Source organism: Zootoca vivipara, chromosome 13 (assembly GCF_965207765.1).
Source record: "Zootoca vivipara chromosome 13, rZooViv2.hap1.1, whole genome shotgun sequence".
In the NCBI taxonomy this organism is placed as follows: domain Eukaryota; kingdom Metazoa; phylum Chordata; class Lepidosauria; order Squamata; family Lacertidae; genus Zootoca; species Zootoca vivipara.
This window is the reverse complement of record NC_142596.1, coordinates 44,105,425-44,130,556: the sequence shown is the minus strand read 5'-3', so window position 1 is coordinate 44,130,556 and position 25,132 is coordinate 44,105,425. Positions and strand designations below refer to the sequence as shown.

Sequence of the window (25,132 nt, the reverse complement as noted above, 5' to 3'; positions counted from 1 at the left end):
ATTGCGGAATACATCTGTTGACACAAGTGACATAAGATTTAATGGATAAGTGGCTTGGATCCATGTTTTTGCACCATGGCAACTCTGGAAAATAATGAATCAGTGATTTTTACACTTCAGTCAATGGAGATAGATGTGATTTGTGATTTATTTACTAAATTGAGAACCCTTAAAATATTGAGAGGAATGTGCTGATGTTCATCTTAGAAAAAAATGCTTTGGTTATATGTATTTGGGATATAGATTTTTGCCCACTTTGATCTCTCAGGCAGAAGAAGTACAGTAATTCTGTCACTAGCCTAGCTTTGATGCAGCTTTCTATAATTGAACATCTTATTTCATCTTTTATAACACTAGTGGACTGCCTTTTTTTTATTTGCAAGCTGTTTGTTTTCTGTATCTTAGTCCTTATTAGAGATTTGCCTGTATTTATATTTGAAGAGAAGGAATTTTTATCATGTTGTCCATGTTGAGTTCAAATCTGAGTCCATGGCAAGGAATAATTTTAACTACCAGGAGAATCTGAGAAATATATTTTAAATGTTCATTCCTTATTTGTCTGAGAATACTTGTTTGTAGAAAAGGTTGTTGGCGTTAAAAGTGTCATGTGTCATAGTAACACTTGGTATTTTTGTTCTTCCTTCCCCCTTTCAAGGTCAGGGGATATGTGTGTAGATGCTATTATGGAAGCCAATGCCTACATTTTTAATTTTTTAATTTTTTGTGTTTCTCTCTCCAACCCCCTTCCCAACCCCCTTATGTTTCTGCAGCCATAGACCTTTTGTATGGGGGTATATACTGCTTTATGTGTCAAGATTACATATACGACAAAGATATGGAACAAATTGCCAAAGAAGAACAACGGAAGGCTTGGAAGCTACAAGGTTTGATTTTATTTAAGTATCTGCTGAAAGAACGCTCACTTTCATTCTTAGTTACACCTGGCCCTCCCACCCATCGAAAGGTAGAAATCAATAATAGGGAAACGGGGTACCAATGCAAGTTGTAGGAGCAACAAATGTAGAGATAAATTTATCTTCAGAGGCTAGACTGCTTAACATGCACACCTCATAAAATTTCAGCCAACCTACGCTTTTAAAATTTACTTTCAATGAAATAACCCCTTCTCTTGTGATTGTGCAAAGTTAATAGAATAAATCTACTTTTAAGTATAGCACAAAAGAAATATGTTCCCTTCCTACAAAGTGTCACCTCTATCCCTGTGTGATTATCTCATAGAATGTGCCAGGTTTATAAGCACACACTCTGTTTATACATATAGTATGTATATCTGTAACTATTTACACACAAGTATATGTACACACATTTGTTTTGTTATTCAGTTTGCTTTCCCTAATTTTTTCTTTTTTAGCCTTCACCCCAACAATGGTTTCTCACTACCAGTGTACAATGACAGGTAAGAAGTGTGACCTGGCGACGCATTTCACTAACAAGCGTCCCTTTGCCGATTATCTGCCATTTTAAGACAAGAATCATGGTTTACAATGCCGCTTTTTCATTTATAGATTGCTTTCTTGTTATAGAGAATGTGTATCAGGAGGTAAAGGGTGGTAAACCTTTGCATGAACTTTCTATGGTTGACCTACTCCAAAATATGCCCTTCATTTTTTTGAGAGGAAAGCAAAACTAAACATTGTTCTGGCCAAATTGAAGCATTTTTTTAAAAGAACCTCTTTGTCAATCTCCATTTAATTGGTTCAGGAAAATGGCTCTTAAAATAAAGCCATATCACCTACTCTTGTGTGATAAATATTGCTGTAGGCCTGATAGTGTTCTTCATCTCTCAAAATAATGACTACTAATATTTTGAAGTAGTTCAGGCAGAGAAAGGGGGGGAAGAGTGATGGATTTGAGAACAAGAAAATCATAGCATACAATGTTTCATGCAAAATTCATTTTAAGGTAACAGTGCAGAAGAATACCCAACAATAAATACTTGTGAAGGTATTTCTAAACCTTGTGTGCTGTGTATGGTAATCAAGTAACCCGTTAAATGTGTTAATATCTGCTTGTCTTTGGCCCAAGAAGTAATTAAATTGAAAGAGCAAAACAGCAGCACTGGACAAAAAATATAAATTGGTGACTTGTAGTCTGGCATTGATAGCCCAATACTAAACATGCAGCCAAGTCTCATTAATGGTTGTGTGGCATACTTATAGTTGTAAATATTACTTAGAGTTCAGCTGATATCCTTCATGAGTCCCCAGGGTTTTGTGTGTGTGTTTAAAAACATACTGCAAAGGAAAGAGAAAATGTTGAGGTATATTGTTGGTTATCCTAGTATGGGAAGAGCAGGTCAGTGTACCATATTTATGCGAATCTAATGCGCCATCAAATCTAATACATACCTCAGTTTTCAAAACCTTGAAGCCAAAAAAGTATTTGTTGGTGCCATCAAATCTAGTGCCCACCCTAAATTTTGCAACATAATTTGGCCAAAAAAGTTATCTTTCATTCAAGTAAATACTGTATTTTTATATTAGCGGCTGCAAGATGGTAATAGTATTTTAAGAATTAGAATTGAAGGACTTGAGAATGTAGAATGTTAGTGTAGTGGTAAAGAGTGTGATCTAATCATTTCAGTGTAAGACTAGGGCTTCCATTAAACTGCTGTCTCTCATCTTCAACACCTACCTGCAGTGTGAGGATAATACTCATCTAATTTAAGGGTTGTAATGATAAATTATAGAGGAAGCTTTTTATAGCCTATAAGACTATTTGCCTAACTAACCCAGCAGCTCTCGAGTGGTCTTGGGATGAGGTCTTTCAACTTTTTAACTTGATACTTTTCACTGGGGATACCAAGAATAGGATTGAGCCAGGGACATTCTACATGCAAAGGATGTGTTCTACTGAGCTATGATTCCTTTTTTTAAAAAGCCCAACAACTTATTATGAAAGAGGGAAACACATCATTACCCTCAAATCCCACCCTTTCTCCCCAAACCTTAGAATGGGACACATTTTATCCTCAAAGAGCCTTCTGAAGTAGGCTAGGCTGTGGGTTGTATCCAACAAAGGCATTCAGTTAGTGCAAAAACTTCTGCCTGTGTGATGAGCCTTCCTCTCCCTCTCCTTTCCCTGTCCACCCCCATGCTGCCCCCCCCCAGTCACTTCTGGGACCCACACCCATCCATTTGCAGATTTGGGGATGACATGTGGGGAGAGGAAATATTGTTGCACAGGAGTGCTTGCCCTAATGAGACAACTTTTGTCAGATACAGCCCTGTGAGAGCACAATTGGCATAAGATGACCCAGTGGGCATCATTGCTTAGGTGGGATTTGAACCTAGGTCTCTCCAATCCAAGTCTTGCCCTTTATATGCTATACCAGGGGTCCCCAGACTTACCGGGCTCCGGGCCGGTGCCCGCCGCGCCGACCGCGCGGCGAGCCGGAGGGTAGGGGAGTGCACGCGCAGCGGGCCGGAGGGCGGGGGAGCGCGCGCCCGTGCGCATGCGCACACAGTCGGAAAAAATCGCCGAAAATCGCTTGTGTGCATGCATATGGGCCTCCCCCGACCCGGAAGTGCACCGGAAATGACCTCTTCTGGGTCGGGAGAAGCCCATACGCATGCGCACAAAGGATTTTTGGCAATTTCCCCCCGATTTTGAAGATCGCCGCTGCGCCGTAAGAGCGGGCGGCGGCAGCGGGCGGCAGCGGTCGTCGCGGGCCGGATTGGGAGGCCAATTGGGCCGCATCCGGCCCGGGGGCTGTAGTCTGGGGACCCCTGTGCTATACTGAACTGGCTTTCGTAATATATTGGAACTGTTTGGAATGCTCATAGAGAGCTCTGTGAATGCTTTGTTACTATTAAGCAGTAAGAGCTGTTCAACAGTGAAACAGACTGCCTTGAGGATGACGGCTGTCCTTCAGTGGATTGCCATTTGCCATGGATGCTAGAGACTCATCCTGCATTGCAGACCCTGCACTGAGCAGGGGTTTGGATTGGGTCCCTTCCAACTCTGATTTTACGGTGTAAAATGACAGTTTTATGTTCAAAGTGTGGTGTTTTTATCATTTAGAAGAAAAACCTTAGCTACACACAGTTATCTGTGTATTCCTTTTAAATTCTGTAAATTTGTAGAACCAATCCCTGAATGCTTCAGTGGTTAACACTACTAAAAGTCTCTTGTCTAAAGCAGCCACTGGCAATTGGAGAGTACTGAGCTTACAGTATTCTCTGATCATTTTCAGCCTGTCAGTTTCTGTGATTCTGATTTTAGGTTAGTCACTACTGTTGTCATTATGTTAATGTACCTAATTTTATGTCACAACAGACCATGTGCTGAAAAAGCAGTTGTATATCTGCTAAAATATTGGCATCAGCATTCTTACATATTTGAGTGGTACCTTGCTTTGTTTTAAGTGTTTCCTGAGAAAAACAGGAGACCACCTAAGGCGCTATGACAGTTGGCTTGCACTCTAAAACTGAACAAAACTCATTTTCTAAAGAGAACCTAGAAACCCAAGCTGTTTTGCTCTAAATATTTGTCCATGTATATAACTGTGTGGTTACTTTTCTGTTACTGAGCTGGCCAATTTTTTCTGTTAAGTAGCTGGGCACTAATCCACACAAACGTGTATGTCTATTTCTGTTTGATTTGCCCTAAAACATGCTTTCCTTACATACTGAATATTTGTTTATCATTTTTGTTCTGAAGCCTCTTTAACAGGCTGTACCAGGTTAACTCCTTCATGCTAACTGTAGCATAACTTAATATTAGATTTATAATGTTTTCAATTAGTTAAAGCAGCATTGGGTTGTGGGAGCAGATGAGCTTCTGTAATATATGTGCTGATGGACAATTTTAAATGCTGTAGTGAAGATGCCAGCAAGAAGCATCTGGCTAAGTAGTTGTGTTGTAGTTACGTATTTGTAATGGTACCTCATTCATCATTGCAAATGCAGACTATATAATGTACTGAAACACTGTAGCCACTTAGCCCAATATTTCATGGAAATTAGTTTTCCCTTTATTTTTGTGGGTCGTATTTATTTTTCTTACTCGCTTCAATCACTAGGAGAAAAAGATGTTGATGGGATGTATGCTTTGTTGAATTTCACATGAGGAACATTCCATTTATTGAAAGATCACTTATGTGGAGTTCTTTTTGGCCATATTCTCTGCCATAAAAATGGCACCCAATGTGGTGCACAAGTTAAATAAATAAATTAAAAACCACCATGAAAAAAATATTGGAATATCAAATAACTATTACACCTCACAGCACACTATACACCAGGCCTCCTCAAACTTCCCTCCAGATGTTTTGAGACTACATTTCCCACATCCCTGACCATTGGTCCTGCTAGCTAGGGATCATGGGAGTTGTAGGCCAAAAACATCTGGGGGGCTGAGTTTGAGGAAGCCTGCTATACATGCTTTCCACCTGTTTTACCCTGGTCTTGCACAATGCATTTGCTTGATTGCTTTCTGTACTACCACTATGAGCAATATGTATTCCACACAGAACAAGATGAACTTTAATTGGCTTTAAACCTCATTTTTACAATAGTGCATTTCATAATAGTACCAAAATGCTTTTATGATTAACAGTAGCCAGTCTTGCACATTTCTCCGTTGGGTTGCTTCTTAGATCATTATTGGTCCCTTAGTATCTCAAACTAAAAATCTAGAGTAGCACCTTAAAGACCAACTAAGTTTTTATTTTGGTATGAGCTTTCGTGTGCATGCACACTTCTTCAGACTAAAAATCTAGATGCATTTGTGCATGCATTTGTGCATGTGGTTCCTGCATCTAGTCCATTTTGCTAACATCCTTTCTGAAGAACAATCTCTTCAAACTGTGGCTCCCACAAGAAGCATTGTTGCTTTGTTAGAATGACACATTTTCAGCTATAGCTCTTTGAGATAAGGGTGGTATTTATTCATTTTTTGTTCCTGTTGAGAGATGATAACTGCCCTAAGACATTAAAATCAGTGCATCTAAATATTTTTCAGGAGCATGTAGTTTAACTGAAGCCTGGAACCCAAAGAGCTGCTTAGACTCACCCAAGGGGTTCATGCTAGCCAGATTAAATTTTTTGACTTCTCTTTGAATACTGATCACCAGAATGGCCTTTGAAACGTCTCTGTTTCAAAGCTGCTTTACCGTCCATAGGGGACTATTATTTGAGAAGGATGAGTCTAAAGCTGCCTTCAGGTCATATAACTTAATTTATGGTTCTTTGGGTCCTGGCATATATATTTCTGGAGATCCAGTCTGCAGTGACAGTTTCAAGGAAATACAAGGTGTTCCTTGATATTCTGTATACGGTACATCCCAAAATGTGTTTTCTTTCTTTCTTTCTTTCTTTCTTTCTTTCTTTCTTTCTTTCTTTCTTTCTTTCTTTCTTTCTTTCTTTCGAAATAAACTATTTGATATCCCTTCTTACATATCTGATTCTGTGTTATGTCTCTTAAACATAGGTGTGTAGCTTGTCAAAGAAGTTGGGTTGGGTTGCTTTTTTGCCATATTTTATTGAACAGAGCTGGACACAGTGGGGCTGTTTCTGAACCCATTTGTATTTAGCTTCAATGAGTAGTTGTGCTGGCAGGATGACCTCTGTGAACCCAAAGAGAATGGTGGGTGCTTGAAACAAATTCCCATATGAAGGGCAATCTGTTGTTGTGATTTTAATTGAAGGTTTTTTCACCCATTGTTGCGGGTGGAGAGTAGAGAGAGAACTGTTACTTGGAAACGGGTAGGAATTCTACACAAGTAGCTGCCTTTGTGTGCTTTTAGTACATGTTTATGGGAACATATTGTGAAGGTCAATTGCTGCCTTTCTGAACTATAGAGAAAAGCAAGCCTACTGTTGGGGTAATATGTATGGGGAATCCAGCTTAATGGATGGTACAGTTTACGTTACAATGTACCATTGTAGCTCTTTTTCAAGCAACCCTCCAAAGTACATATATATTTCTCTTTGTTACTCAGGTATTGGAGAAAAGTATTCAACGTGGGAGCCAACCAAACGAGAGTTAGAGCTGCTTCGACACAACCCCAAGCGGAGAAAAATAACTACAAACTGCACCATAGGTAAGCAAGAGTCTTCTATTTCCATGCCCATTCTACAGTACTGTGGTCAGTATCCATGTTTCAGGATAATATTTTTCCTTTTCAAGGTTTAAATGCATATCCATTTTCTATTGTTTTCTGACCTGCCCCATTAGTTTGACTGCACTTTGACTTCAGTTCTCTCCCCTGTCACTTAAAATACTTAAGAATCATCATTCGTAGTCTTCAAAGCAGGAGACTTGATTTCTATTTACACAAATACTAAGGAGCAAATGTGTGAAAATGTAATGACCTAATAGGAGAAAATCTAAAAAGCTTCTGGAGTTTTGCTTATCCTGTTTCAACTCTTGCAGTTTCCAGTACAAATGAGTTGTGCGGGTACAAATCACGCAGCCAAATCAGAGTGTTAACTTTACTTTAACTTTACTTTAACTTACTGCTTAACTTTACAACTGCAGACCATTAGCAAAGTGTAACATGTGGCTCTTTTTTCTGCTTCAGCTTGTGGCAGACTTCAAATGGAATTCTTCAGATTTCTGCATTTCTTCACTGATTATATAATTTGGTTATTTCATATTTCTATCCTTTAAACATTTGTATGCTCACTTTAGACCTAAAGAAAGGCTAATTTGAAAGGCAGGTATGACTAGAAGTTTCCAGGAAAAGAGGATTTGCATAAAACAATTTTACTTCTGGACCCTTTTTAAATAATGGATGATCTGCCTGTCAGTCATTTGTGCCCTATGTAGAAGTGACTGTAACTATCTAAAGGTTTTGTGTGGTTGGGGAAGGGATTGCAATTGCATGCCCCACCTAATAAGGCACACCTGACATTTTTTCAGGAACCCAATTAATACAAAAATATCCCCAGTTTTCAGAAAGTAACAAAACTCATGCATTTGGGACTATTTGAGTTCAGAGTGGAAACAGCTGGATGATCTAAGAGCAGGATAGGTGAGCAAAACCCAGCTTCTTCAGTGCATGTATCAGGGGTCAGCAAACTTTTTCTGCGGGGGGCTGGTTCACTGTCGCTCAGAACCTGTGGGCTGGTGTACGTCCGCACGCGCTCATGCCTTCCCTCCCTCCTTCCATCGGAGACAGAGTGGCTGAGATACCTCCACTCACTGTGTTCAGGAGTGGGCTGGTCTGAGGAGGGGGCACCCCACCAGACACTGAATCAGCTTGTGCGGAGGGGCCTCAGCCACCCCACCAGTAAGGCCCCTACTCTGGGGTGTCCATGACCATGCTGCTAATGTGCCACCGCCAAGCAGCACAGAGTCCTCCTCCTCCCTCCTTGCAGGCTCTCTCCTCCCGCTTCTTCCCACCCCTTCATTTTTCCTCCTCCTTTCTTGGAGCTAGACGTCAACAAGGTGCCCTGCGCCTCGCCCCGATGGAGCAGCAAACCACTAAACCATGATTTGGCTAAGTGTTATGTGCAAACAGGACCAACTGTTGTAGTTGTCTTTTTCTATCTTCAACTACTTCTTCTATCTTTGCTCTTCTGTTTCTCACTTTAGTCACATTCTTCTCTCTCTTCTAGCTTCCTTTTCTTCAGCCTTTCTCCTCTTACTCTACTTTTTTTTAACAGTATATCACCTTTGTTTATTTTTCATTACTTCAACTTTTGCTGACACCTACACATCTGCTTCATTCTGGTGGTTCATTGATGAAGATACAGTCTAAGGTTTATTCATCTATTTCCCAATAAATAAGGGGCAAAGATAAGCATTTTCAGATAGCCATGTCACTTTCTTTGTTGTTAAGCTCCTTTTCTTCAGGCCTACCCAACAGGGTGAATAAATTTAATGGTTTTTAAAAATAGTTTTTATATTTTAAATCAGATTTTCCCCCCAAAGCTTTTTTCAAATACAAAGCTTCTCAAATTAAACACTTGGGTTAATATTAAATCTTGATCAAAACCCAAAGGTTAATTTCTAAACTGAATCAATGCCTCTTCCAGATAGTTTCTCAAATATGAATATTTACAAACCATAGGTATTTAATTTTGATCTGATGAAAATTAGCTACTCTACTTTGCCCCTATCGTACTTTTACCTGTCAGTCAAGTATATATTTCGTTCTTGTTTTGCTGTTTTGGTTTTTGAGGGTGGGGGTGTGGACCAAGGCAGAGTGGAAAATAAAGGAACAACACTAGAAAGAAGAAAAGATGGAATTTCCCAGTGTACAGGTTCCTGTATTCCTATAAGATTGTGAGAAACAGTGTAAATTAACATGATTTACTGGTCAGATTTCCACCATTGTACAATATATGAAAAGACAGGAAGCATTGGTGGAAATGTGATTTAAATCAAACATCTTGTCATTTTAAATCAACCCTCCCTACTAACCCGGTATCTCTTTTGACTCCTTTCTGATGTCACAATTCTTGTTCTTATTTGTCTGTATAATTGTGGGAAGGGCCTGCCTCTCTTTGTATAGTCCTTAGTTGCTGGCTCTTTATAAATAATACTCTGCTTCATAATTGTTTTTGCCATACTGTGTTAATGTTTTGAAATTTGTGTTTCTAGAAGCCAATTGCATAAATAATGAAAAAAATTCACATGGGTAACATTGGCGTTGTGTGGCTAGAATGTGTTTCATTTCATTTCACTTTAAATTTGTATACCGCCTTTCCATATTGCTATACACAAGGTGGTTTACAGCAACAAAATATACACCAAAGGTCACATAACAATCCGATCCAATTAAAAAACAAACATAATAAAACATAGCTTTAAAATAAACAACTTATATCAAATAAAGTAATATAATAATGATGATTATTATTAATTTGTATTCAACAATCCATTAGAATATAATAGTACACAATAAAATAGACTCTCATAATATCAGTAAATAATAATTAAATAGAAATTTAGAAAGTACAATACAGTAAATAATTACCAAACTATAATCAACAGAAATACAAGCAAGTCACAATGCATAAAATACACGATGTAGGTTCAAACAAATAGTTAATATATAATAGAAAACAGAAGGTCCATCAATACTGAATAGCAGGGATGGTGTGTGAAGCCATGCCTATACCTCAAGAATGGTCAAGTTGTTTGGAGATGGTTTAACTGATTGCTGATAGTTTTATTTTGAGATTTGCAGTTTACCACACCACACTGTATTTTGCTGCCCCTTAAAAATATTTAGGGAGAGATTTACCTAACCAGCCCTGCCAGTGGATGTCCTGCACATGGACTTTCCCTTCTCTTCTACTCCTGTGCCTTCCCAAATTGCCTCAGGTGTGTGTGTCAAGAGAATCCCCAGAACAGTGCATGGAGGGAAATGAGGATTGCTCCATCTGGCAACCTGCAATGTACGCACAGATGGAAAAGCACAACATTAAATTTTACCCTCAGTACCTCTTAAAAGTCTTTTGACTCCGTGAAAGCTTCTGTGCCATAGTAAGGGGGGTGGGGGGACCTTCTGAAATTCAAAGCATAAGGGGAAATGACTGATCTTTATTTCTGAAGGCATGTTTTTTAATAATGTCTTCTACCAAGCCTTCAAATTTTTGTCTGTGTCAAGATTTAAAAGTATCTAAAACTATGTGCCCAGAAAGTTGGGGGTTTAGGGCTACATTTGACAGGAAAAAAATGATTTCTTCCACTAAAGTACTTTTACTGTGGGAAGTGGGGATACATACCTGCTTCCAACCATTTCTCTGTGTGTTATCTTACATACTGATTCATCAGCATTACATACAGATACAAATTGCTATTATTTGGGCAGCCCCTCCACATGTGTTCGTTTGTATTTATTGTTGGATATTCAGACGACATGACTTGCCTGCAGTAGGCGTTAGTGAATCTGTTTTAATCATTTTTGGTAAGAAATAATTGAGAAGAAATGCTTTCCTCCCCTTTGTCTCATTATTTCTTTATCTGTCACATTCTAGGCATGTATATTTCTTTGTATAGACGCTATTATATGTTTCCCAAAAGCACATGAAATTTCACAGGTGGCGTGGTGGGGGCAGATGGTAGGTTGAAGCAGAGAGTTTCATCCTCCTTTAAATAGACCTTCTTCACCCATCCTCCTGTGCTGCTGTACATTCTGCTGTTTGCTCTTTCCCTTACTGATGGGGGTGGGGAGAGTATTCAAGATGGCCCTTTTCCCTAGAGCCAGCTGTGTTCTGCAGAAGGGCTGTTGAAGTGAGACTGGGAAGTCAATGGTGGCAGAGGGTGTTCTCTCAGTCTTCCCCCCACCCAAACCCCTGGCAAGCTATAGACATTTTGTTTAAATCTGTCATGCTTGGTCCATCAGCTTCTTAAAAACATGCCCTATTGTTCAATTTGGAAGAAGGTTTGCCATTTCAAAATGTCTAGTAAATCATTGATTACCTTAAAATTTTGATTGATTACACTACCTGTGAATTATATTAGTCAAAGTGATTAAGAATACTGTGCACTTATGATTTTATTTTATGCACTCTTGTATCTGAAGAGAAGCCTAGGATTCTTATCTTCATACCTAATCTTAGGGTATCATCTCTCTTCCCTTCACTTCCCCATTATTATTTACCGTATATTCCAGTGTACGCCCCCCCCCCCGTTGCCTTTTCCTCACCTGCCCTCTGTGTCTTCGCTCTGGAGGGCAGCGGGTGGGCTCGCCTGCAGGGACGGGGAAGCATGGCTCTGCCAAGCGGCTGGGCTCGGGCTTGGAGCGAGTTGGCACCTCCCGTATGCTCGTCCACCTCCTCCTTTCCCATGGCTGCAGAAATCAGCACCGCACCTCCTTCTCCTTTCCCCTGTGCTGGGCACCGCTCAGTTGAGCTTCGCCATCAGCACACAGCTGTCTCCATTTAAAAAGCCGCCCCTCCAACTCCTTCCCCCTGCGAAGAATAAGCGCGGCGTGGGGACTCGCTGAGCGGCACCAGAATTCGCATCTGCGCAGCCGCAGAAGCGATTTCTGGCGCTGCGGACATTTTGGACATGGGCAGTGCAGCTCCAGAAATCACTTCTGTGCATGTCCAGATGTGATTTTCGGCTTCCAGACAGGCACAGAAGCGATTTCTGGTGCTGCGGACATATAATTAATTGTATAATTAATTACTTATTCCTCTGTATATGTTCTTTGCATGCATTCTGTTTTTATATATTTTCCTATCCCCCTATCTTCTTTATCTCCACTTTTTATCTTTTATCAAACTTCATACCTTTTTATTCTAAGCATGAGAGCATATCCTCTCTTACATAATATTTTTTAATGTATTCATCAAAACATTCCCACTCGCTTCTTACTTTTTGTTTCGACTGATTTCTCAAAGCTGCTGTCAATTTGGCCATTAATAAGTACTCGCTGAATTTACTAATCCACTCCTCCTTTGTAGGTATTTTAGATGTCTTCCAATATGTAGCGATTAAAATCCTGGCTGCTGTACACGCATATAAGCACACTTTCTTGTTCTTTTTGGGAATCTCTTCATTTAATAATCCTAATAGGTACATCTCTGGTTTTTTCTTTATTGATTTTTTCATGATTTTCTTTAATTCTTCATGTATCATTGACCAAAACTTTTTTATTTCTTGGCACGTCCACCACATATGTATAAATGTGCCAGGTTCCTCACTGCATCTCCAGCACAAATTGTTTTTTAATTTATAAATTTTGGCCATCTTAACTGGTGTTAGGTACCACCTGTGGTACATTTTAATAAAATTTTCTTTTATGTTATAGGATGCCGTGAATTTAATATCCTGACTCCACAATCTCTCCCATTGATTAATTTGAATTGTTTGGCCGATATCTTTAGACCATTTAATCATTGATTCAGTTGTTTCTTCTTCAATTTAATCCCACCCCAAAATGAGATTATATGTTCTAGAAAGTAATTTTTTATTGTTTTGAATCACTTCCTTTTCAAAATTAGAATTTTCTTTTGCAAACCCTATTTTTTTTATCTGCTCTAAAAATGCTAATCAATTGTATATACTGCCAATTACTAATGCCGAAACATTTTAATTCTTCATATGTCTTTAATTTATAATCCTCTTCATGCTCTTATACTAATTGTCTATATGTGGGCCATTTTCTCTCAGAATTTAATTTTTTAATTGCATGAGCCTCAATAGGTGAGATCCACCATGGCGTTTTCAATTTGATATACCTTTTATATTTAATCCATACCTTATTTAACGCCCCTCTTAATATATGGTTAGCAAATTCTTTATTTATTTTAGCTTTTTCATAATTTAGATATGCGTGCCAACCAAAACTGCAGTTATAGCTCTCAAGATCTAAAATTTTTGTATTCTCCAATTTCATCCACATGATCAACTTTTTATTACTTGAAACTGTTAACAAAGCCCACTTTGTATAACAGGTTTTCCCTATTCTTTATCCGAGAGCTGAATTCCTATGCTCTGTGCATAAGTGTTTCTTAAATCTGAATTTTTGAATATCCCAGTATTGCAAGTCTGATCCCCCCCAATCACCTGAAAGTATAGTAATTGTTACAGACTGAAGAGCCAATGAAAGAAATGGTCACAATCCTTTTATTTTGGAAAAGGGAGGTTTGAAGTGTAATTGTTCATATATTGCAGGTAATCCAGTTATTGTCCACAAGAGCAACAGAACTCCAGAGGAAATTGCGTTTCTCAATATTTTGTTGCAGTGAAAATGCAAAGTATTTTACCAGAGATTGTTATCACAGCAAACCAAGAAAATTTAAATATTGGGAAATGCTTAAAAGAAATCAGGCAATTCTAAAGATTAAATGTCATAAGGAATGAGGTTGCATAAATGTACTCTGGGTGGTTTGTTGTTTAGTGCTTGTGACATTGACAGTAAACCTCATCATCAAGTTTTATGCATGTACTGGTTGGTGTGGGTAGAATAGCTCAGGAGCACTCATCTGGCAATCTACCTGCCCTATTCCACGCACACTCCTCCCTCTTCAGAGCATTCTGTTATTGTTACAGCATTTCTATACTGCTTGTTGGTCAAAATGGCTCACAAAGGTTCACACCTTTGAAATAGAAAATTCATAATACTGGACTTCTTTTAACCTTTCTTTAAAACTCTGTATGCCTGTTTCCTGCAGATTGATGCTTATTTACATGAGTAAAGGTAAGAGCTTCTCAGTAACCTTTCTTTGAAAGTGTCAACAAGCATGTGGATAGGAGTGATGCAGGGCAAAGACTGTACAGTCCTTGAACTTTCAGAAAGCTTTTGGCAAAGTCCTTCATGCAAAGGCTTCTGAATAAACTTAGCAGTTATGGATAAGAGGATGGGGTCCTCTTATGGTTTAGTAACTGTTAAAGAATTGAAAGCAGAGAGTAGGGAGTAGGAAAAATGGACAAGTCTCACAGTGTGTAGTAAGAAGTGAGGTTTCCCAAACCTCCGTATTGGGGCCATTGCCTTTTAATTTGTTTTAAATGATCTGGGGTTCAGGGAGTACAGGAAGATGGCCAAACTTGCTGATAGCACAATTTTTCACGAGTTAACTGGAAAGATATATTGATTGTGGTGAATGGCATGAAAATGAGAACTGATATGTGGCAAGTAGTGTGGGTGGTAAATTTTATGCTTAGGAAAGTTAGAAAAAACGTTCAGAAATAAAATTCTAATTTATGGCTTTATACAGATGTGACCATGGTTGGCATACAGTTCTGGTTATCACATTGTAAGATGTTAAAATCTTAGCCTTCTCTGAATATTCTCTAGTTCTACAAATTCTAACACGCTGTTCACACATCTGAAGTACCTCTCCTGTGATTTGGAGGTTGTTGTTCAGTTTAGAAAGAAAGGCTAGTAAGGGGACATTATCAAGAATTATAGCATTATGCATGATGTGAAAAGTGAGTAAGGAGAAGGTTTTCCCCCTTTTAACATTAGAACTTGGGGTCCTCCAATGAAAGTAAAGGGCAGGGGAGGAGTTTCAGTAGATACAAAAATATGTATTTCATTTTATCTACGCTGCGTTGCACAAGCGTAGTATTGGCAAGGCGGCTACAGCAACAGCTTGTCTCTCCAAAAGGGTATGGGAGAATGGGATGCTAATGATCAATACCCAGATGAATGTCTACCAGGCTTGTGTGTTGAGCACATTGCTTTATGGTACTGAGATGTGGGCAGCTTACACCTGCCAGGAGTGACGCCTATAAACCTTCCAATGCACTGTGTCAGGAAGATTTGGGGCATCACATGACAGGACACAGTCTCAAACGAAGATGTGCTCTCCCAAGCCCCCAATCCTAGCATGTTTGCACTCCTGTCTCAGTGACGTCTACGCTGGCTTGGTCATTTACACAGAATGGAAGACGTGCTCTATGGGTTGCTGGCTTCAGGCACCAGGCCTGTTGGCAGACCAACTCTGTGTTACAAAGATGTCTGCAAATGTGACATGAAGTTTGGCAACGTTAACTTCACCATGTGGGAATCCCCTTGAAGATGATGGCAGTGTCTGCAGATGATTAGTCAGGTTCTGTATCCGCAACAGTAACCAGAGGAGGAAGGACCACTAGGAGGAATGCAGAAGGAAGAGACACCTTGGTACACCTGCACCAGCATAACTGGATACCATCATTTGCCCTAGCTGCAACAAAACATGCCTCTCCTGTATCAGTCTCTACAGCCACAGCAGACCCTGTAACTCTCCAACGGTTTGACTTCACTCCCAAAGGTGCACTCTTCCATTGTCTCCTGAGATGGATGAATGCCAACCGTAGTTACCTTACAGAATTTGATGTGGTGGCTACAACTAGCTTAGATTATTTTAAAAGTGCTTTGAACATTCATGAAGGATAATGCTGTGGTCACAACGGTTTATTGTTTTCTGGTTCAGATGCCTCTGTACCAGTTCCTAGGGAGTTGTGAGAGAGGGCTGTGGCCTGCATGTCTTGCCTCTAGGCTTACTAGAGGCCTCTAGATAATTCTTCTGGGGCAGAGGCAGGGCAGTTTCGAGCAGGTCGCGTGCCCTGGCGCTGATGGGCGGAGATCCGCTCCGGCACCTTGCCTACCAGCCCGGCGCCCTGGCACCCCGCACCACCGGGACTCTACCTAGAGCCGGCCCTGGGCAGAGGTTTCCAACCTTTTTGAGTCCACAGCTCCCTTGGCCAACTACATTCTTCCTGCGGCACCCCTGTGGGACTCAGGAGCCCAGTTATGTCATCCCTTGCCTGCAGAGCTGGCAGCCCCTCACCCTTTTTTGAACACCCTTCCTCGTTGATTGTTCCCTCAGTCTCCTCTCCTCTCCCTCCCCTTGGGAGTCCTCTGGGCAGCCGCTGCCACCACTCCTGGTCTCTGAGCTGCCCCACCCACCCCAAAGAGAGGTGCCTTCTCGCACTGCCCCCCCCCCCAGGGGCCTGGGAGGAGGATACCCCCAGCTTTAGCGACCTGTCAGATACTGGAGAAACGTGAATGCGAGGCCAGCACCTTACCTTGGGAAGCAGCAATGGCAGCAGTGGGCACTCAGCTCCCAGGCAGGCATTGCACACAGCAAGCACAGGAAAGGTGAGAACAGTGCATGCCTGCCTGGCCTCCCATTAGCTCCCTCACCCACTTACTTGCTTACTCCGAGGCTGCCTCAGCTGCTGGCAACCAGCACCCCCTGGCCAGCCCCAAAGGCACTATTTGCCTGGGGAGCTTGTAGCCAGGGCTGCTGCAACAAACAGCTGTGCAAGTCTTTGGGAGGCAGTGATGCAAAAGGGCATAAGAGGAGAGAGGGAAGAAAAGAGGGACAGAGGCTAGTGTTGCCCATGGCACCCCGACCATCATTCAAGACACCTCAGGGTGCCACAGCACACTGGTTGAAAACACCTGTTGTAGGGAAAGGAAGCTGGACTAGATAAGCCTCTAAACAAGCAGGGACCACCTTACAAGTATGGGGAGGAAAGGAAAATGTACATGATTGTGAAGTACTAGCAAGGTATCTTTCCCCTACATGTTAATGATTGGAAGCCATAGCATTCTGTGGTTTCTATAAACATTTGGTGACAGTATAGACAGGTTGTTTCCATACATGGTGTACTTTTATCTTTGCTTGTGTAGAGGAAATACACCCCCCCCCCTTTACGCAGGGTTTATGTTCCGGGTCCCTGCACACATAAGCAAAAATCGCGCAAGTGAGGAGCACACCATAAAGCAACAAAACATAGCTGGTTAGCTTATATAAAACAAGCTTTATAGACATCGCTCTGAATGAACCCTGGCTTCCAGTCTAAGGCTCAATTGTTCTGTTGTGGCATACCAGACAGCCTCTGCATACTCTGAATCGGAAGACTGATAATGTTTTGACTGGATCATTCTTGAATTTTTTCTAAAGTTGATTGAAACAGAATTATTATTTTTCTTCCTGTTTTCTTTTAATGTTCAAACTAATTTTCAGCAGTAGTGATAGAAGCAGCGGAAGGAGGAAGGAAAATTCAGTTTCTTGTTGGTCTCCTTGCACAACTTAAATTTTTGTATCGTCTCCCCCCCCCCTCTCCTCCATAAGATCAGTACTCCTCAACAGACTGAGGTATTAGCTAGGGATCAGCCTGCCTCTGATTAGCATATGAAGTGTCTTTGTGGCTGAAGACTCTACTGCATTAACAATAGGTGGTATTAGGTTCCCAAAGCACATGGGTAATTAGCTAGAGCCACCTGGGATTCCCCTTTGCATTGTTGCAAAAAAAAAATTAAAGGCAGCGAGAAGAAACTTTTTGTTGTTGTTGTTTTACATAGCCAAGGGGGGGGGACCGAAAAGGGAAGAAGTTCAAATCCTTTTCAGGAAGAATGATGAGAGCTGGGGGAGGTGCCACAGACAATGCCAACACAACAGTGGCAGGTGGCTTTTGCAGCTGTGTGACACTCTGGCCGCATGACCTGAGAGTGAAGCATGAGTGGAATAAATATTGCAATAGTTCTTCAGCATAAAGGTGGCACAGGCAGGGAGTGTGTGCAGAACAGTGGCCTGGAAATTACTTCTGGTTCTCTAGGCAGCAACCAGAAACACTGCTTCATCTTTCAGTATTGTATAAACTATGCATGAGCTTCTGTACACAAGGGCCTAAGTAGAGATGTTGGGAAGATGTGGACTGCCTACTTTTAAAAGTAGAAAATGTGCTACTTTTTTGCCTGTTTATTTTGCTTTCCAATATCTAGTTCAGATGGTGAACTAGAGTAAGAAACCGTAAACTTTGGTTACAAATTTTAACAGGGGTGGGCTAAGTGTTGGTAATTTTTTTTTACTGAAGTGGCAGTCTTAACAAGCATAGTTGAAAGTGGATTTTGCTATCTCCAGTTTTGACTTGGAATGTACATGTTGAGTCAAGAGTGGCATAAAATGCTGCCTAAATATTTTTAAATTGTGTAGTAGGCTATATACCTTAAATTTACTGGGAAATGAATAATGAGAGCGGTCCCTTAATTAACTGATTTGCTTTCAGATTGCTGAAATTTATATTTTATATCTACGTAAATGATGTAAGGATATTTAAGACCGATTTTTTCCCCGGGCCAAACTGCAGGCTCATCCATATTTCTGAAAACAGTTTAAGTTCCTTGCATAAACTGTTTTGCAGCAGTACTAGCAAAATCACCCTCTCACAGGGGACTTTTGGTTGTAAAATAAATGTAAAATTTACATTTTAAGCCCTGTACTGGCAAGTACTTCAAGTTTTTCTGGTAGAATCAACTGACAGGAAAAAATAAACCTTTCTTTTATTCACCGAGAATGTGTTTTAAAATAGACCAGTGTTGTTTTTTTACAGCAGATACAAAGATCTAAACATTGCTCTTTTTGAAGTTGACAGCACCGTAACATTTTACTTTTAAAAAATGCAGAAAGGTAGTTTTGTGCTTTCAGTTACCACTATCTCTTCAGTCTTTCTAATACTTGGGCCTTTGCTTGTCATCTTTGACTAATACAGTAATAATGAGAGAATTTAAATCCTTGATGTGTATTTTTTTCCTCCAAAAAAGAGAAGGAAAAGGCATGTGTATAAATGGCCAGAAAGCTTTTCTGAAAGCAGACTGCTCCAGGAGGCTCAATTGTACCAGCCATCTGTGAAAGAAGAATCACGCAGCTGCTTCAGAGTTCTAAGAGGTTTGTTGCTTCTAGAAATCTGTGGTTGATGTTAAATTTTAGTCAAATCAAAGCTCCCAGATTTGCTGCCTAACGGGATGTGTCTAATCTGGTGATTTGGATGCAGTTCGCTTAGGTTTTCAATACCTAATGATGTTCATATGTCTGGTGTGATCATGCGCCTTAGTGACGCTACTTACAGATTTCCATTTAGGGGATTGGATGATAAATCACAAGTTCAAAAATTAACAAGTTCAAAAATTAAAAGTTTGTGGCATAGATGCTAGCTAAGTTATATAGGATCTGTTGCTGTTCTGAATGTTCGCTTCCTCTCCCTCTGACCCGTTTTATGAAGAACTTCCGACATTCCTTATATTATGGCATTTAGAACTGTGTAAGGTAAAAAGAGACAGAATGTTTGCTTGTTGGTTTACAGTTTTACTGGTTTTGTTTTTTTGCTCTTGGCTACCTGTTTTCCTATATCTGATTTAGCCTCCAATGCATGCTTGTTATCAAGATTTTACTGTTTAGGAATGCAAAACACACACAACATTTGTTTGTATTTCAGTCAAGAGAGTTATGCTTACGTAACCGTTGGCTTTTGTGGAAGTTTTGAATTATTTTTTTATTTGAGCACATACTGGATCGGTTTGATTTTGAAACTTTGTTTTTCCTTTATACAGAATGTGAGCAGCAGTGGCTTTGTTTCTCACTTCCAGTTTTGGATTTGGGCATTTTTGGAAGCTGAGTTCTTGAGAGCATAGAAAGGGGGCATACATAAATGATGTGATATCCAGGTCTTGAGAATATCTGTAGTTCTTTTACATAAATGAACTTATAAATTCTGTTGCTGCAATTTTTTTGTTCATCACATTCATAATGTGACCCTCCCCCAAAGCTTGGAACACAAGTAACAATCATTTTTATTTCAAACCGCACAAAATATATCTGTGATTCAGTTTGAAATCTAGTTAAATAAATAAAGATATTCTGGTGCGCCTTCTAATGGATGAACATTCAGTCTGCAAAATCCAGTCCAAAAGTACATATTTCAAAATGCTTTTTGGAATACGTTTGCTAATCAAAATACGTACCTTAATTCTGTAGTTGCAATGTACTCAGAATGAAAACTGCTCTCCTTTTTGTTGCATCTTGTTTTCCTTACTCCTGGGAAGTAAGCTGCTCCCTAGGAAAACAAATGTGTAACATCCACTTTCTTATACAATGTAATTTAGTTCTGGATTGTGCTACAGATTTTTATTTTGTGATGACTCATGTATGAACCATTTTTAGAAACTTAGGAAGCAGCCTATGACGTCCCATTCTTTCTCCATCTAACCCAATACTGTCTGCTTTGACTGGCAGCAACTCTACAGGGCGTAAGGCAGGGATCTTTCCCATCACTTGATACTAGGCCCTATTAATTGAAGTTACTGGAGATTCAATGTGCAACCACCTACACAGAAAGCATGTGCTCTGTCACTGAGCTATGGTCCCATCCAACGGGGCGGACTTTGGTAATATGGTACCCTGAGCAAAGACAAAATTAAGTGCCCTCCCCATGTATTTATTATTTTCACAATAATTCATTTTTTATTATTTTGTGCCCTTTTGGCTTGGCGCCATGTGCTATTGTATAGTGGAGGGTCACAGGTCTCCTGCCGTACCAAGAAGTAGGAATGCCACAGCCTCTCTATGACCACCAAAAAGGCCCCATCTCTTGTGCTTGCATACCTGTTCTCACAAGTACATGGGACAGAGCTAGACCTCCAAGACAGGTCAGAGTGTTCCTATGGGACTAAGCAGTTTCTGATATAATTTGTTCTAAGCCATTCCAGGTTTTAAAGGTCAGCACCAGCAAACCCACAAACCAATGGCAAACATTATTGAACGTTGACAGTTTGCTAACAGTGGAATGTGGGAGATATTAATGTTTCAAACCGTCCAGAATAGCCTTGTAGTGTTGAAAAAGAGTGTTAATGCCACCATCCACCTCTACAGCTGAGAGCAATTGCTGTCTGGCAGAAATACTACACAGTAAGTGGTCTGCTTGAAGGGTTCAGTTGATGATCCTTTTTAAAAGGATTTTGGTTTACAAAATACACCTCGGCAACCCATGGGCCATGTGTGACCCACAGAAATCTCCAGTTCAACCTGTGGAAGTACCCATGCTGCACTCTTTGCCAATTTCTCCTGATGAATTTGCTTCCTCCCTGTTAAGGTTGACGTTCCTCAAAGTCCACTGGCATATACCAGCTGCAGCTTTCTTCCCACAACACCTGGCCCATGGGGGCAAGAAGGTTTTCCCTCTCTGTATAATATGGTTGGTTGTCTCAATTTATTCCAATCTTAATCCTTTAAAAATACACTAAATTCTCTTCAGGAGTGCATGTCTCATATTGTTGGAATCAAGTGGTTGATGAAATCTCTTTAGCTTCTTTCACTTTTGGATGTCTAATCTGAGTAGAAGAAATCCTACTCAGGAAGGACCAGCAAACTTGATTTACTCATACACATTTTGCAGAGCATGAAATTGAAGATTACAAGCATCAGATTCACTGAAGTAAAAAATGTCCTGCTGAAGGGGATTTTGCTTTGTCTGACTCCTGAAGACAGAGTGAGATTTAAACTTCATGAAATTTGTTTGTGAGAAAGTCTGATTAATTCAGCCTGTGACGAGCGACTGCTTTGCCTCTTTTCTTTTGGCTAATGTTTTGTGCCACTGGGGAGGTGGTAATTCTGTATTGATTTGTTATGGATGTTTTTAAGTGATGCCAATAAAAGGTTTGATGATGATGATGATTAATTCAGCCATAGCAGCATTTACCCTTTATCAGAAAACTTATGTATATACTTCACACAGAAAACCACTTAATCATATAGCCACTACCAGCTAGCTTGGGGATTTGAAAACTGAAGGAGGAGTGTCTTTGTATGTTACAATGGGGTATAATTTAATCTGCAGTCTTTTCCAATTATTTTCTTCCTAGGGGCATATGCTTGAAGCCTTTAGCTGTACTTACTTTCTTTTAAAACAAATGAAATATTGATACATGACTGTTAACCTAACTAAAATATTCCTAAAAGGGATGGATCTTACTAGATATTATGTGGGATTTTGGAAGCCTCACATGTGGTGGCGGTGGTGGTGGTGGTACTCATGCATTCTGGAAACTGCTGGAAAGCTTTCTGAAGATCTCCTCCCTCCGCCAGAGCTAAGGCATCACTGTAAGACTCTTGGCAGTTATATATGGCCAACAGATATAAAGCCAACTTTTTTGACGCAGATATTTTCACTTAACTGGTGAAACAACTGTGTGATAAATCAATGAGTCACAGAACTCTCTGTGTGTGTCTTCAATTATCTGTGCACCCAGGACAATGTTAACTGTACCACACCTGCCTTTTATTATGCTTTTTAATGAGTCACTTGTTCAATGTGGGTGGGAGGAAAGGTATATCTCAAGTAAAGGATTACTCTGTACCTCAGAATCTGGTTGAAGCCTCTCATCTCCTGGACAGTTCATATTATTCAGTAGTCGTCGTCCCCCCCCCCCACTTCTCATATGTTTAGATCAGAATTAAAAGACTTAGGGTGTGCTCTGTACCCTCACTCCTCTGAAACCGCTGCTTCTCCTCCCAGCCAGTACTTAGCTGAGTCAGTAGCAGGTATTTCTACTCATCAGTTATGTGCAGATATGCCCAAACTGTGGTTAATGTGTATGAGCAAGTGATGATATGCAGATTCTTGTAAGTTGCTTTTTAGAAAGGTCCTACATGCACATCCTAAGGGACGCGGGTGGCGCTGTGGTCTAAACCACTGAGCCTAGGGCTTGCCGATCGGAAGGTCAGCGGTTTGAATCCCCGCGAAGGGGTGAGCTCCCATTGCTCAGTCCCAGCTCCTGCCAACCTAGCAGTTCGAAAGCATGCCAGTGCAAGTAGATAAATAGGTACCGCTCCAAGCAGGAAGGTAAACAGCGTTTCCATGCACTGCTCTGGTTTCGCCAGAAGCGGCTTAGTCATACTGGCCACATGGCCCGGAAAAACTGTCTGTGGACAAACGTTGGCTCCCTCGGCCAGTAAAGCGAGATGAGCGCTGCAACCCCAGAATCGTTTGCGACTGGACTTAAATGGCAGCCTCCATACAGAGTGATTTGATGCAGCTGCCAAGTTCCATGCATCAGCTTTTCCATGGCTGACTTTCAAGAACCTTTGCGTGGTCTCTTCTCCTCACTAGAGTAGGCCTGGGCAATATATCGGCGAGGTGCGATACAACTTGTTCCTCCCTCTGCCTCTTTAAACTGCTTGTCTGAGGAGTGCGCAGTGCTCTTGCCTCAGCCAAGCAGTTTTACAGAGCCCCTGACTCTCCGTTAAAGTGCTCCCCCGCCCCAGCTGACAGAGCCCGGATCCAGCTCCTGCTTGCTTGTGAGCAGGAGCAGGATTGTGGCTGCTCAGCTGGGGAGCTGCCGGCTCCGTTAGACCTCTCCCCCTGCCCTGCCAAGGCTGGCACATGCTTCCCTCATCTGGGGTCAGGTGGGCTCAGCCAGGCGGTGCAAGGGCTCTCTGATGGTGCTGCCAGGCCCAGTGCTTGCCAGCACATCATCTTGCAGACTTCACCTGGAAGGGTGGGCTGTGTCTTTCCTCCCTGGATAAATGACCACCCCAGGAGAAAAGAGGCAGCGCCCCCACACGGGCAAAGGCAGTCAAACACATGGAGCTTGGTGGGCTCTGTGCACTTAGCTACCACTGCCTGGTCCATCTTTGGGGAGTGGGGGGCAAGCGAGCCTCAGAAAGGAGCCCCGTGGCCCCTGTTGCTCGCACATGAGTGGGAGGGACATTGGGGGTTGCTCAGCTGAGGGCAGGAGCCTTTCCACCCCTCACCCCCAGCTGAGCAGCAGGCTGGGGCCGGCGGCCTTGGCCTCAGCCTGCAAGGCACTGGGATGAAAGCACCTCAGCTCCTGCAGTGAAAGCTGAGGCAGTTTCACCCTGTGCCTCGCTGGCTGAGGCCAGTGCAGCTTGCTTCAGCATTGTGGTTTATCGCCAAAGCACGATGTTTGGCTGGTGATACATTGCAATGTTGAAAATCTTAACATCAACCAGCCCTACAGCGGAGTGTTCATGTTGCAATGTAAACTCCTGTATGATAACTTGCCCACAGTTCCTGCAGCTGGGCCCTTACATAGGCTTATGAGCTATAAGGTGTTACTAGCTAGGCCAGCCTTACCACATTTGGTCAAAAGGCTCAGAAGTGCTGCCTGATCAGTTACATAGATAATAGTTTATAGTAGCAGTTACCATTACGGTCTTTATGCAGTTGTGTAGCTGTCTTCGACACTGGAATTTTTTGTTACGCAGGGTGCAGACCTCCAAGGCATGCAGTGTTTGATTCATGTCCCTCTTTGAGCAACGCTCAAACCATTCCTAAGCTGAGCTATGGTGCGCTTTGTAGCATTTACACATGGACACGAAGTTAAGTGACAGATACGCTGATACCTTGAGGCCTTTCCATGCAGCTTGTGAGTTGCTCCAGCATGGAGTAAAGAAGCCGGGGCCCGGGATGTTAAAGAAGAGGATAAACCGTTTACATACTACTTGTAGGCTTCCTCTATGTAGCCACACACATAGGACAATATGCACTGTGCCAGGAATTTTGATAACCTAGTGATTTTTGGCACTTTTATCTGCTTCTTGTGCTTTACATGTTTGAGGTTAGAGCGGATGTGGGGAATCTTTGGCCCTCCATATGTTGCTGAACTACAACTTCCATCAGCCCCAGCAAGCATGGCCAATGGTCAGGGATGATGGGTGTTGCAGTCCAGCAACATAAGGAGGGCCAAAGATTCCCCACGCCTGGGTTATAGTGTATAGTGCAGCGTCATCCAGGTTTGGTGGTTTAGGATTTAGTTTTAGGTTGCTTTCCAGGTTTGCATAATTCAGCAAGTTCATCTTAGTCTTGTTCAGCCCTGAACAGATGGGGAAATTCTTGTTTGCTACTGCAACGGGGCTGCTTAATGTTTGGACACCTGCTCATAACCTGCACAGCTAATTAAGCTACCCATCTTGAG

At 41.3% G+C, this 25,132-nt stretch overlaps 1 protein-coding gene across 3 annotated transcripts in view; it reads left to right on the top strand.

Annotated features, from left to right (window-relative positions):
- The window catches only part of USP22 (ubiquitin specific peptidase 22), a 116,439-nt gene that overhangs the window by 51,070 nt on the left and 40,237 nt on the right, over window positions 1-25,132 (top strand). For 2 of the 3 annotated variants that reach the window (XM_035132101.3, XM_088656692.1), the window contains 3 exons: window positions 771-884; window positions 1,373-1,417; window positions 6,965-7,066. In XM_035132101.3, the coding sequence (XP_034987992.1) occupies window positions 771-884; window positions 1,373-1,417; window positions 6,965-7,066 (261 nt within the window). The remainder of the gene's footprint in view (window positions 1-770; window positions 885-1,372; window positions 1,418-6,964; window positions 7,067-25,132) is intronic. The other variant, XM_035132102.3, reaches the window with a different exon arrangement.